Source organism: Adiantum capillus-veneris, chromosome 3 (genome assembly GCF_014529385.1).
Source record: "Adiantum capillus-veneris isolate H3 chromosome 3, ASM1452938v2, whole genome shotgun sequence".
Lineage (NCBI taxonomy): Eukaryota > Viridiplantae > Streptophyta > Polypodiopsida > Polypodiales > Pteridaceae > Adiantum > Adiantum capillus-veneris.
The window spans coordinates 167660829-167676096 of record NC_140933.1 but is presented as its reverse complement, the minus strand read 5'-3'; the positions used below and the strand labels follow the sequence as shown (position 1 = coordinate 167676096).

Genomic DNA, 15268 nt, shown 5'->3' with positions numbered 1-15268 from the left:
CCCAAAAAAAAAAAACTAGAACAGAAAAAGTACACTCGAGCACGTCCATTTTAAATCGGACGGCCGAGGTTTATCTAGCCTTTTGCGCGCACACTCCCTTGCCATGGATCCCATGACCGGGTCTTCATTGGAGACCCCGTGTTATTTATTTTAGTCCTGAGACGATGCGATGGTTGCTGCTGCAGACGGTGCAACATTAACTACAGAAAGAGGCTAAGTTAGAGAGAGACCGTCGTAGCGCATATTGAGAGAGAGAGAGAGAGAGAGAGAGAGAGAGAGAGAGAGTGCTTGCAATGGCGGACATCGCTACTGTACTGGGATTAATCTCTTCAATCATCCAAATTTGTGAAGCTCTCCAGTGTGCTTACCGCAGAACCATGAATGGCTCTCAGCTGTCACAGAAGCTTGATAAAGTATGGCACTATGCAAACTGGGTGCAAAAAATGCTAGATGGAAAACTCCAAAATGCACGCCTCGGTGAAGAGGCATCAGGTATTGCCATAAGTCTGCAATCTGTGAAGCAAACTCTACAAACCATTCAGCCAGCGAATTCGACTTGGTCCCGTGTCTCATTCCCTTTCTATGGCCTTCTACACAGTCACAGTCTTAATAAGGAGCTTGACGTTGCAGTCGCCGAGCTAAACTCTCTTGTAAATCGTATTACACTTATTTTTGCCTCCCTTGCCAAGCGCCCCTCTGATGCTATGTTCGCTGATGAAGCTCCCATCACCAAAATAGGCTTGGATCGAGCTAGCGAGGTTTTGCAATTTATCACAGGATCAGCCATACCACATCGGCTCTGTCTAGTGGGTATAGTGGGCCAAGGTGGGCTTGGCAAAGGGACGCTCCTAGCTCACATTTTAGAAGAGCTGCAACAATCGCGATGTGCATTCAATCATGTGGCACATGTGGAATTTGTGAATGAAAGCCCTGATAGTATGGGGATCAGAGAGACGCAATCATCCCTGCTGTGGCAATTAGGAGGTCAAGCCACAGACTTCCAAAGTGTGTTGGCCGGGAAAGGGAAATTGAAAGAAAGGCTGGAAGCTCTACAAACATCAGGAGCATCTGTATGCATCGCCATCGACAATGTCTGGAGAGCACAAGACTTGGAAGATCTGCTTCCTGCAAGATTTGCAACTCTTCTGCCATCACTCCATATTTGCATCATAATCACATCGCGAGCGACGAGTACAGTGAACATGCTGAGTTCTCACTGTGGGGGAAATCCTCAGGTTTTGACATTCAAGCCACCACTTCTGGCCGAGCTGGCTTCACGAGAGTTCCTTATGGCATATGCCAACCGGAGGGTGTACGACCCAGTAAAGCCACATGAATTGCCACTTGTGAACAGAATTGTTCCTTTTTGTGGCGGTCTACCATTAGCCTTGAAATTGGTTGGTGCTCTGTTTGCACAAAAGCGCGATGTGCAATACTGGAATGAGTGGATCAGAGAGATGGAGCCAGAGAGACCAGGGGTTCCAATACAGAACATCAATCACATATTAGACCTGAGCTACAAGGCTTTGCAAACCAACTCCCAAGAAGCTCTGCTAGATATAGGAGCTTGCCTTTGTCGGTGGTCATGGGATGCCGTCGAGATTATTGTTGGCTCAGTATCGATGGAGTCCCTCAAGGACTTCTCCCTTATTGACCCTGTGGTCAATTCTGCTACCAGCGAACGGGCTGTGAAAATGCATGACTTGATAAGAAAGCTCGCTGCTACGAAGCGAGGTAGCACCATAAGTGTGATATGGAACCCGACAACCTGGTCAACCTCTCTCTTGTCAAGCCCACGGGTAAGCATGCTACTCCACTCCAAACCTAGAAGACTTTCTGTGATCTTAACATTTACAAGCTCGCAACTGAATGCTAGCTTTTGTTTGCAGACTCATGAAGCCGTTAAATTTTTGTTTTTGGATGTGGAGAGGGCAGAAGAGTTCCAGATGCTTGATGCAGGTCAAGAGTCTATTTTGCGGATCGATGGAAGTTGCTTTGCACAAATGAGCAAGCTGAAGGTTTTGAAGATATTGGGACCTTTCATCTGTGATTCACTTTTACTTCCTCTTTCCTTGCAATTCTTGAAGCTCGAGCGCAATGGATGGTTTACACACGCAAATGTGAGTACTTCTTGTGGAGCCTTTGTTTGTTGTCTTTGAGCCAAGGATTGCCTTTCTGTGATTCAGAGCAAAGTCATTCTATGTTGAGTGAAGAGCCTTTTATTACTTAAAGAGGTTTTAATGGCACATCTCTCTTGGCTTGGCTCTTATGCTTGCTTTGCAGATTCCTTCCCAACTTCAGCACCTCGAGCTGAAGGGGTGTACCTGCTTGAGGGAGCTACCAGCAGCTCTGTATGAGTGTCGAGACTTGCGGTACCTCTGTATCGTTGGCTCCCCGGAACTGCAAGGGTTTTGGCTTTACTCAAACTGGACAAAACTGAGCAGACTCCGGCTGGAAGGATGCGCAAGTATCACATACCTGCCTGTAGACCTTGTGGAGTTGAAGTGGCTCACTCTTGGTGAGTGTGAGAGAATTCAAGAGTTACCAGTCTGCTATCACAATATGGCACCACAACAAGTCAGCATAACAGGCTGCCCAAATTGTCCATGGCCCCCATCATCATCCTCGACTATGCTGATCCATCCTCGAATCCGGAAGACAGACGCTGTGAGCAGCTCCACTGCACCTCAGCCATTAGCTGCTCAAGGCAGCGATTCAAAAGTAAGTTTCAATGGCCTGCATGAGCTTCAAGGATTGTCTGAGGAGGAGCTTCGGGTCCTCGAGAACGTGACCATCCACAAGTGTAAAGAAGCCAAGGCACTATGGTTGGTTGTGGGGAAGATGCTTTCCATGAAAAAGCTGAGATTGAAAGATTGTTGGTGTCTTGAGCTGGGAGAGGTACCTCATGAGGAGATGCAAGGTTTGACAAAATTCAAAGTGGAGTTTGCAACGCAGCTGCGGGCGCTACCGAGGAGCCTGTGCAGCCTCAAATCGCTTGGAGTGTTGAGTTTGAATGGGTGCCTAGCTCTGCAGGCATTACCCGAAGACATGGGGGATCTCACAGCTTTAAAAACACTGAAATTGCAAGGATGTCAATCCCTGCGCAGGCTTCCCAACAGCATCTGCAATCTCAAGTGCTTGACAGAGCTAGACATGACCCGATGCTCCAAGTTGGAAAGGTTGCCAGTTCAGATGGGGGAGATGACGCGCTTGCGATGGCTTCGACTTGGAGAGTGTACAAGCCTTGAGACACTCCCCGCAACCAGCTGCGACTTGAAGCTTCTCCACGAGCTCAACATGGCCGGCTGCTCAAACCTTGTGGATTTGCCTCAAGACCTGGGTAACTTGGACAGCTTGAAAAAACTCACTCTCAGCAATTGCAGACGCCTTGTGGAGCTACCGCACAGCTTGTGCAGATTGGCCCATTTGTTGTCTGTGTTCAACATAGAGGGTTCACAGCAGTTGTTACAGAGCCTTCCACAAGAGCTCCAACAAGTGAGTTGTTTGCGGCGCTGATTTATGAATATCCTTGGGTGGGAGGGGGAGAAGAAGAAGAATATCCTTGGGTGGCAGGGGTTGGGGGGGGGGGGGGGAAGAAGAAGAAGAAGAAGATGACTGTTTTGACGTCGTAGGAAACTATCCCAAGAGACCTCAAAGATCTATCCGACGAGGAGAGTTGAACTCAAGACCTCTTGTTCAAGCGGGAAATGGCATAACCAATCCACCACACTTAAGTGATAGAAGAAGGGACCTTCAAAAATTTGAAGGGTGCAAGAAAAATTAAAAATTTGAAGGATGCTCAGTTTGTACACAAGCTAGAACTCCCTCCACATACATCCTCCTTTTCTGTCTTAAGGCAATGCGATTAAACCACTCTACCAAGATTTTATGGATCTCACACAATAACTTCTTTTTGTTTGAGAAGGTAGAATTTAATTGAATAAAAAAGGGAAAAATACGTGGATCCCACATGTAGGGGGTGGGATAACCCCTTTTCTGAAGACAACAGGTTCTTCATCCTAAATCTAGAGGGTTGATAATACAAAGGCACAATATGCTTCCACAGTTACCACCTAATACATTTCTGAATGCTAGAGACAGATGTAACCTCAAGAGGAGCATCATCAATCTTATTACACAGACTATGAGCCGACTGCAACAGATCATGTTTGAGTAAACTTATGGGGAAAGATGTCATGCTTGAATACACAAGCATTTCTCTGAAACCACAAAAACCATAGGATAAAACCTCTCCATATATTCCACAATGGGATATCAAGACCCTTGCAGTTACCGAATAGAAGGTCCTGAATTTCCAGAGCTTTGAAGTTTACTTGGTAGAGGACAGCCTGCAAAAATTCTATAACAGCTTTGTTATCTCTACAATTGAACCATTCAGTAAACCTGTTACATATAGTACACTTTCCATTGCTAACTCGAGTCCTAAGAGCTTTATCTCCACTCCACACTCCTTTCAGATGGACAAGACATGGGGCACCATAAAGTCTTTATAAATCTGAAAATTTTCATTTGGGATGCCATCAATTCCATGTAATTCTAAGCTTTGAGAGAGACTGATCCAACATTTCAGCTACATGCTCAGGCACTATTTGGCCAGTACAGCTTACGGGCATCCTCCTAGTCGGGGATATACATTTCAATGCCACCTTTTTTATGGATTATATTTTAATTTTTCAAGAACCATGTACATGAGCTATGTAAATTTTGATCCTAGAGCTACCGATTTCTGAGTTGTAATGTCTTATTATGTATGAAAGCCCAAAGTAGCCGGAGTGGCCATTTTCGAAAGCCGTAGGTATATAAGCCAATAGCTCTAGTTTGAAAGGGGACAATATTTTGGATAAAGAAAGGAGCCTTGTTGTGCGTACAGTCAAGCGCCTTCTTAGCTCACATTTGTGATCAATATTTCTCACGATTGAGTAATCTATTTTGAATTCCAAAACTTGCTTTGTGTTTCTCTTCTCTGCTCTTTCATTCAAGGGTAAGCATTTCAAAAACTGTCGTGGTTTGTGACCTCGCGTTGTTGCATGCATTTTGAGAACCCCGTTTTTTGTAAATTTGTACATATGGACATGACGCACGATGTCAAAAGGATGTGTGGTTTTCGTTTTGTGAGTTTTTAGCTTGCTTTAGCAAGCATGTGTACATGCAGGGTAGGTCACTAGTGTAGCGCCAGCTGTCAAGTTACTTTAAGTGCCCGTATGTGTGCTATTTTATGTGTTTTTTTGTATATAACTAAAACTCATGTACAAACTTAAAAAAGTTCAGTCAAAGATAAGAAATTTACAGGTTTTAGCTCGTTGTGCCTGATGCAATTTTTTGCCTCGCTTTGCCTTGTCTACATATAGTTGTGCCATGACAACTCTCTGTTTGCATCAATTTTTCACATAGCGGTGTGTAGAATCAATTTGGGTCATCTTCAGCTTTCTCGCCATGCATTTTTTCAAGTTTTCTTTCAAGCTTTAAACTGTCCCAATTGGTGTTATGCTCTTCAGGTTTTTATGACTAGTTCTCTGCAAGGTTATGGCTATGGCAGCCTAGTAGCAAATTGTGTGTAGACAAATTGGGAGGGGCATGTATCTATGAATCATGGAATTGATGTTGAAATTGTGGGCTTGTGATGTTCAATTGTGAAAGGGAAGGCCCTTCCTTGTCTTCATAAGCATTGGTCAGTGTGTGCTGAAAATCCGTGCGTTGATAGGGTTTTTCTCCTATGTGCTATGGTCCTTTGGGTGGGTGTGTGTTGGCAAATTCCCAAGGGAGCATAGGCCTTTTCATTGGGGTTTACTAAGATTGTTTTTGATATACTTTTTGGTGTTGAGATTGAAGTTTTAACGCTCTTGGGCTATAAAGCTATAAAGGTGTCCCACTTTTTCTTTTGCCCAATAATGTTTTGGTGCCTGCCACCGAGGATCCTTTTCAAGTAGGTGAGGATGTTGATGCATTCATTGATAAGATGGAGTTTTCTTGTTTACTTGCAAATAAGAAAGATCCAATGATTAGGCTCAATGTTTTTTTCTTTTGCTGGAAAGAGGATGGAAGGATATGGTATGATGAGTATGAGTTTTAGTTGAAATCATCTCAACCTCCACAGGTGATGGAAGACTTCTCTTGAGAAGTTCAAGAAGGTAGAGGACCCAATGGATGTATGGAACTCCATTGAAGGACTTGTGCAATGTGATGGTCAAAGTGTAATTGCCTTTGTCAATGAGTTCAATGCTTTATGGAGAAGATGGTGTGTTGCTTTGGAAAGTGATGTTCCTCCTCTTATGCTTAAAAAGTGTATGTTTATGCAAAGTTTGATGGTTGATTTGAGGTTGAATGTTGAGCGTAAAAGGCCAAAGACATTTGAGGATGCAGTAAAGATTGCAAATCATAAGAAATGGAATCTATAGAGATTGAAAGAGCTTGGATTGCAGGGTGATATGGAGCAAAAGGTTTCTCTATGCATTGATGTGGATACAAAGAAAGCTTCTAATGTAATATTGTATCATGATGGTTCTCTTGGGAAAGAGCAAAAATCGTATAATGAGGAGAAAGATGCTAAGATGAATGTACTCACCATGCCATCCCGGTTGTTTATGCCACTCAATCGTGTTTCTCATACAAAAGATGATGTTTCTATCAATGTGAAAGTTAATAAGAAAGAAAAAGATGCAATAAGGGAAGTATTAAAGTATGATCATAATGAGAATCAAGTTGTAGATTCCAATGTTGATGTATCCAATGTATATGTAATGAAAGATGATCATGTGTGTGATGTGAAAGTGGATGTTGAGTATCCGTCTCCTTTATGTGAAGTAGTTGAGATGCTATTGAGCCTATTGTGGACCTTGTTAATTAGGAGATTGCCCTTGAGGACTCTTGTGATTGTATTTGTAGTGATATATGTGACCATCCCTTGATCGACAAAGAGAATATTGAGGCTTTAGAGGATATGAAAAATGATGGAGATACTTTTTCTATGCCTTACATGAATATGGTTGATGCTACTTTGTTTCTTCCTCTTGTTAACGAACCTAAGGTATGCATGGAAGATAACTTAAAAATCAAGCATGGTGTGGTTGAATTGGATGGATGCTCAATGAAGAGTGGGGAGAATGAGATGGATATGTATGAGGATATGAAAATGATTGAGTTAAAAGTTGAAGATCTTTTGGATGAGGTGTTAAAGGCTTCCTTGCATGCTATAGTAATGAGAGGGTGTCTCTGTGTGGTATATGTTGAGAGTACTTATGCATACAGAAGAATTGGATTCTATATATGGTCTATGATGTGATATTAGGAGTGAGAGAATTGATATGGCTGATATTTTGTCATGCATTTTGTGCTTATGTTGTATGTCCTTTTGATCCAGGTGGACATGAAGTCTTATGCTAATGCTAAGCATACTAGCACACTGGGGGGTTGGCAAACTATGTTGCGTGCATTTTGAGAACCCCGTTTTTTGTAAATTTGTACATATGGACATGACGCACAACGTCAAAAAGGTGTGTGGGATTCAATTTTGTGAGTTTTTTAGCTTACTTTAGCAAGCACATGTACATGCAAGGCAGGTCATTAGTGTAGCGCCAGCTGTTGAGTTACTTTAAGTGCCAGTATTGTGCTATTTGAGGTGCTTCTTGTATATAACTAAAACTCATGTACAAACCTAAAAAGGTTCAACCAAAGATAAGAAATTTACACGCTTTAACTCGTTGTGTCTCCTTGATGGTTTCTGATGCAATTTTTTGCCTCGCCTTGCCTTCTCTACATATAGAGGTGTCCCACTTTTTCTTTTGTCCAATAGCGTCTACGAGTCTTATCGTTAGTTTTGAGAGCTTAAATCATTGTTTTATGACATTTTGACTATAGGAGAGTGATATTAGACGTTAGGTAGACCTATTTAAATGATTTTTATGCTATTTTTATGACTTGGTGAATGGTGAAACATGGATTGCGATCCATGTCCCCTATCTAAGAATTTGGGCAGAAACCTATATAGACTGTATGAGAGATTCATAGAAACATACTCCCAAAAAAATTTCACAAAAAGAGATCAAAAAGTGGACCAAAAGGCCAAAAATATAGCAAAGCCAAACTTAGGGTCTGATTTTAGAAGACCTAAAACAATCCAAATGGCATAAAAAGCATGTATCTGGTATCAGGGTACCAAGGGAACACATTTGGCCACTCAACTACATGGATCGCAATCCATGTTTTCCTCTAGCAGAGTATACCCAGAGTGATATCACAGAAAGGTATAATCATCAAGAGTACATAAGTCTTTCAAATTTGAATTTGGAGATGCCAAGATAGGTTTTGTGCTAAAAGTGTGATTGTTTGATAAGTTCATGAATTTTTTTATTAACAGAGTGGCTTTAAGGGCATAGCCATCAAGTGTTTATTGTACAGATTTTGAAGGTTTAGAACACTGTAGTTTGCGGGCGGTGATTTCGAAAATGCACAGTATGATTAGTAGCACCTCTTCTATGAAGAGTGAATCCACTAAAAAGTGGAATGTTGAAACTCCTACCATGTTGAACATTGATCAGTTGGTTGAAGAAGTGGTAAGGAGGATGAACCACAACTATATACAAAACCCGAATGTAAGACAAGAGCCAATGAGAAGATGTGGCACATGTGGAGGGGATCATCCCACCCCATGGTGTAACACTCAGCCAAGATCAACAGTTGTAAACACACAACATATTTTGAAATGGTATGCTATTGAGTAGAAATGGACCAACCATGAAACGAGTAAGTGTTCTTATAATAAAAATTACGTGAGAGAAAGGCCATATGGATCTCTGGGGGTCCAAACATTGCCACCACCACCAAGATACCAGATAGGCCCGAACAACACAGTCCGACCTCAACCAGTGCTGGGACAACAACCTCCTTTACTTTGAGAACCGATCAATCGTAAGGTACACACAACATGTAGAAATACTTGCAAATTCGAGAATTCTATCACCAACTTCATACTATGAGGAGCCAATTGAATATTACGAGAAAAAATCCAAGAGTAACATGTATGTTGATGAAGGTCATCCTTCTTGGGTTAGTACGAATGATATTGCACAACCATCATTGTTAACCCTCGTGGCTCACGGACACCCTATCACCTACGACAGACGCCGTATTATTTATTTGTTAGAGCCAACTACCGGGCTTGTCGGTCCAATAGGAAAAGGGTAGAGTGATCCCCGACGAGAGGTGCACTCTAACTGGAAAATTCAAGGGTTAGTTGGCTAAGCATGGGCGCCCAAGTGTGAATGGGGCGAAATCATATAGAAGTCAACTAAACCTAAAATTCACTCATTCTCTCATTTGTGCAATTGAAGAGTGCTCTTGCTCCTTCTCCATCTTCTTCTTCTTCATCTCCTTGTGTGTGTGTGTATGCAAGAGAGAGAGAGAGAGAGAGAGAGAGAGAGAGAGAGAGAGAGAGAGAGAGAGAGAGAGAGAGAGAGAGAGAGAGAGAGAGAGAGAGAGAGAGAGCGATCGAGCATTGCGACGATGGCACGACAACGGCGAAGCGGTTGAGCGTGGCACGACGGTAGCTTCTTCTTCTTCGCGGCGAGGAATCCTCCATGAAGGCGAGCGTAGAGCGGTGAGTGACACACCCTTTGTCTCTTGAGCTTGCTAGATTAGTTTGGCTGTGTGCTTGGAGCCATTTGTGGCTCGCACACAGTGTATCGGCAAGTCCCTTGCATTGACACGTGCGTCAGACGCGCACATTTTTGGCGCCATTGCTGCGGAATGCCATACACTAAGCTTGAATGGCACTCTGTGCTTCTTTGTGGTGCAATTTCAATTGTGGGAAAAGTAGAGAAGGAAGGTGTGTGTGTCGAGAAGAAGGAGTTTGATTTGTTGCTGTGTATTATTTTGTTAAGAAGGAATTGAAAGGTACTGTGTTTTCTTGTTAATAAGGTACTGTGTTTTTTCTCTGTGATAAGCTGGTGTTAGTATTAAGGTTGTAGATCCATAATGTTAGTTCTGTGTAGAGTACAGTAAGTAGTTATGTTAGTTAGTGAGTTGCTGTAGTAGTGTGTTAGTGTGTAAGAGTAGGTGTATTAGTTGTAAGTAGGTAGATTAGGTGTGTGTGTGCTCGCGTGCACATCGCGGCCGCGGCGCCCTTATCCCAAAAAAAAAGACTAAAAAAATAATAATTTAAAATTAAAAATTTAAAGGTAATACCAGATCGGGAATATCCCCTAAACCCAAGTCCAAGCTCACGCTCAGGCTCAGGCCTCAGTCAGCCTTTAAAATGACGTATTTTAGCCTCACACGTAGCTAAAAAATCGACCTTTTTGAGGACCAACGGAGCTTCAGGTAACCGAACGCTATGCTGTAAAGGACACCACAACCCCCTGACCGATATGCTCGTTTAGATCTATCACATACACTAATCTAAAAATCGATCATTAAAAAACATTAAAAAAACATTAAAAAAACATCAAAAAACGAGTGAAAACGGACGTCTAAGATTAACCTTCGAGGTTATTTGCCGACGCTTGTAGGGTGCCAAAGGCACATGCATCTACACTCTAGTTGTGTGCTAGAGACGGAGCAACTAGAGAGAATTTTGACTTACGCGAGTTCTCACTATCCACCTACCTTAGGTTCCGGGCCCTCGGCGGGGACCTAAGGAAGTACAAACCAAGACCCAAACATAGCGGCTAGTGACTCTTCCTCTGACTACGACGTCATGGAGGGTTTTCCAATGCCTAATCCCGATAGCTCAAGCCAAGAAATGCATGCCACGGGCACACGGTCCGGACCAAGCGTACTTAGCCGCTTGAAGGAAACCTTTAGCAGAGCCACTCGCTCCGAACATGGAGCTAACGATGTAAATGTACCCCAAGTTGATGCATATGTTGCACTAGGTTCTATGCTGCATGTAGCTCTATTTCAATAGAGTTTAATTTATATCACATCTGACAATGCGAGCTTAACTAGATGAATGAGTTCATGAATGCCACACTCTGCTCTCCTACATTTAGCTGTGCATGAGTGCCACACCATGCACACCATGACTCATGGGTCTATGCAAGTAGATTGCATCATAGCACCTTCCTCAACTTAGATCATTACAAGTAGAGCTAATCGTACTTTTTCTAGGTAGATTACATCATGGAACCTTCCTCAAAGAACCTGCTTCAAGCAAGTAGCAGTCTAGTTAAGAACATCAAAACACTTGTGCACACAAATTTCTACCGCCTTGTCGAGGAATTTGATATAGAGCATGGATTGCCATTGGAGGGGGTTGATCCTTGTACCTTGGTAGGGAGAAATGACATTTTTGAGGAGTAGTGGGATGATGTCTTCATATTCCCAAATCCTATTTAGGGTAGTCAAAAGAAAGTGAAGGCATACCATGCACGATCAGAGTTCTTACAGAAGCTTGTATGGATACATTGGGATGTGTACCAGGAGGGTCCCTTCATGTATGAAGTAGGGACTCAGTTTGGAAAGGCCTTTGCATTGGAAAACTACACAACAACCACCTCATCTCCCGGAAAACATTAAATTGCATGGGCTATCTTTGAAGAGAGGGCAATGAAATCCTCAAAGGAAAGACACAATCTGCAAAGCAAGATCAAGAGGTGGCAAGACCATATGAGTGGTAAAGGGAGAGGTTCCAGAACCATTGGTGCTTCTGCCAGACCATTAGTGAAAATAGAAGGTATGTTTGTACCATTGTCAAGTGTGCCTATAGGAGGGTGCCTGGTACGATTGGAAGAGAAGGATAGCAGGGTACTTGCAGCAATAAAGAATATTGCAGAGGACAAATTGTAGGTTTCAAAGTTAAGACTAGAGGATGCAAAGAAGCAGGTGGAGTATGAAGTTAGAGAACTGCATATGGCTGAGGGTGCTCAAAAATCAAACACTCTGGCCATGTGATTACAAATGTAGGTTGATTACATGCAAGATCATGTAGACCGACAATGTTGACATCTCACCATCCTACATGTGCTTGAGTTTTTTTTGGAGTGTGTGGTTTCACTCCCATGTGGTTTTGTGGTCATGTGTGTTTTGGAGTGTATGGTTGTGTGTTGTATGCTGTATAGCACAATACATTTGTGCTATGTGCTATATAGCACAATATATATGCTATATGGCCATAATATAGCCCTCATCTTCAAGGAGTGTGTGTGGTTATGTGTTGTATGTTGTATAGCACAATCTATTTGTGGCATGTGTTATACAGGATGATCTACGTGCTATATGGCCACAATGTAGCACTTATGGTTATGTGATATGTGATATATAGCACAAGCTACATATGTAATATGTGCTATATAGCATATTTGTGTGCTATATGTTCACAATATAGCCATGGAGTGTGTGTGGCCCCTGTTATATATGCTATGTGTGATTATGTGATATGCATTGTGTGCGATGTGATATATATCTCAATCTTTACATATCCTTGGAGTTTGTGTGGTTTTGTGATATGTGTGATATAGCACAATCCTCATATGTGCTATGTGCTACATAACAAAATATGTATACTATATGGTCACAATATAATCCTCATCTCCCTAGAGTGTGTGGTTATGTGCTATGTGCTATGTGCTATGTGATATGTGATATAAAGCACAATCTACATATGTGATGTGTGCTATATAGCACAATCTTTACATATCCTTGGAGTTTTTGTGGTTTTGTGAAATGTGTTGTATAGCACAATCTTCATGTGTGATATGTGCTAAATGGAACAATCTATATGATATATGGTCACAATAAATCCCTCATCTTCTTAGAGTGTGTGTGGTTATGTGCTATGTTCTATTTAGCACATTGTATGCTATATAGCGTATATGACACATCATATCATATACCACAACAAGCTTGTCTATATATAGCAATAGAGAAAATCCATGTGTTATATGAGGTACTATAAATAATCCCTCTGCTATAATCTACACTACATAATGTATGTAGCACTCATAGCACGTGATCCTTGGTCTATGTGCTATGTAGCACAATAGCAGATGTAGAAAGTCTATGTGCTATCATGGTTTGCTATGTGCTATACAACGCAAATATGAAAAAATGCTATCATTGACTACAACATAGGTGTATGAAATCTTATTTTATTGTTTTACTTTTGTTGGGCTATTTATACTTATCAATGTTTTATTCCTCTTTGTTTCACAAACTCTTCTTTGCAAAAACAGAGACCGACGTAGCAAAGCAGTCCGGACACCTTAAATTTTTGTGTTAGCATGGATAGGGCTTCACTTAATATGGGAGCCAATTTGATTTCAGCCTTTCCCTCCATCTGAAGATTCTGATGAGAGGAATAGCCAGGTGGCAATTGATGGATTCTACCACTGTGTAGGATGTGGATTCCCCTTCAATGCTAAAATCTTGGAAGAATTATCCCTTCCTTGCACCCATGTGTACCATACGCTATGCTTTGGTCATGTTTGTAGGGATTATGGCTACTCTGTTGCACCAGATTGCAACATGTATGGTCCCCCTAGAGCAAAGCATATGATTGGTGTGAAGGTGAATAGTGAGATGAAAGAATCAAGTGCAGGTAAATACTGAATGTGAATTATTTAACTAGCACTATTGAAGGTTCTCTTTCCATTGGAAATTTAATCTTTTGCATTTAATGAAATGGTTTGCAGGTATATACACCCTAATAAAGAGCTTTCTATAAGAATTAATGAGGACAACGACAAAGAGAGTCTCCATGCAAACCATTAGCAGGTCCAAAATAATTATTTATGTGTGTATTTTGGGATATTCTAATTGAGATTTAGTAAATAACTTGCTTTGCACAGAAATCATTGCATGCTTGCTCTAACAAGAGGATCATAAGGAAGGATGACTCAATTACACCAGGGATGCATAGGGAAAGTGAAGTAGAGTCTACCTTAGGGGATGCAGTACGTGAATTAATTGAATACATCGTGACTACAAAGTCTACTGCAGTCAAATCATCTAGGAAACAACTAGCTTCAAGAAGGCTGTTGCATTTTTCATTGAGTGCGAAAGCATCCCCAAGGGTGGACAGTAAGCGTGAAGCATCGGATGAGGCAATTGCAAATGCGCAAAAAGTATTGCCACCTCCCAAGCCAAAGAAGCCAACACCAAAGCGCACGAGATCGACTCCCAAGAAACTAGGTGGAAGTCCCATAATGGATATACCCCTTGACTCATTTAGGAAGAGGAAGAAACCAAATGAAAAGCACTAGTTTTATCTTAGTCATAGGTCCATGCATCTAGAAGATGCCTTTAAAAGAGTGGTGCATTCCAGTGCACCCCTATTGTATCCATGCCCCTTGTTGATTCAATTGTTGGAATTTGTTAATGAAATGTATTCTATCTCTTTGCATCAAGAAGATGTACACTATTTCAAAAAGTTTGTTATACATGTTTAGTGCCATCATGCTCCCCCTTGCCATGGCCAAAACCGAAAAAAATCCATGTCATCTTTGTAACTATTAGTTGGTAATACCTAGCAACAAAGTAAAATGGCCTTGAGCCTTGAAGTGTGAAGCTGCACCATATTCTGAAATTCATCCCTTGATCTTTAAGCCATTGATCACAAAGAAGAAAACAATGCTAAACAAATAGCGTATCATGCTTCTTATCATCGGAGATGTAGAAATGCATTTGCTTGATAATACTATCATCTTCATTGCTACGCCTAAAAGTTATGTGAACCAAAATGGTGCATTGATCAGTATGCCAATGCATGGATTTTATTTCATTTTTCTCTTTGAACAAGTAATTTTCAGCAAAGTTTACTACATGTATAATGGTATCTAAAGGAAACACCTTCAAACATTCTCTGTACTGATTTGCCTTCCATCTTTCAATGAAGTTGTGCTTGATGAAGGTTCTAATGTGGCCTTTTATCCTCCCTCTCAGCTCACTTAAATCCACCTTCTTGAGTGAAAACACCTTACTCTTACTTAGACCATTCTTAGTTTCAACATGAATGTCCTCAAAGACTTGTAGTGGAACTATCTTCGTCATCTCTTCTTGTTCTCGTGGACAAAGGCGGAGATTTTTCACACCACAATTTTTGCATTGGCCCATCAAGTAGGTGTGCTTATGAAACATATCCCCCTCATCCTTTGTACATATGCAAGATTCTCACAACTTTGTGATCCCTGAAAATGAGTGCTCAACAACAAGACATCCTCCATTAACCATGTTTGATTTGAAAACATTGAATTCACATGTACATGACTTCCCAAGAAAACCAAAAGCATGTGAGCGGATAATATTAAATGCATCC

At 41.5% G+C, this 15268-nt stretch overlaps 1 protein-coding gene across 2 annotated transcripts; it reads left to right on the top strand.

The window, feature by feature from the left end:
* Positions 1–219: 219 nt before the first annotated feature.
* LOC147462142 (disease resistance protein RRS1-like) lies at positions 220–3540 on the top strand. 2 transcript variants are annotated; one of them, XM_086502773.1, is made up of 3 exons: positions 220–1799; positions 1890–2120; positions 2284–3540. In XM_086502773.1, exons 1-3 carry the CDS (start codon positions 294–296, stop codon positions 3514–3516), a joined length of 2970 nt encoding a protein of 989 aa, XP_086358899.1. In that variant the 5' UTR covers positions 220–293; the 3' UTR covers positions 3517–3540. The 2 variants fall into 2 exon arrangements, with proteins under 2 accessions (XP_086358899.1, XP_086358893.1); XM_086502767.1 differs by having other exon boundaries at positions 220–2120.
* Positions 3541–15268: the final 11728 nt, after the last annotated feature.

Excerpts from the sequence above, each read along its gene's own strand:
- LOC147462142 (XM_086502767.1), top strand. The coding sequence starts at position 294 with ATGGCGGACATCGCTACTGTACTGGGATTAATCTCTTCAATCATCCAA. Across the intron at positions 2,121-2,283 it reads GATGGTTTACACACGCAAAT|ATTCCTTCCCAACTTCAGCA; the intron begins GTGAGTACTTCT and ends CTTGCTTTGCAG.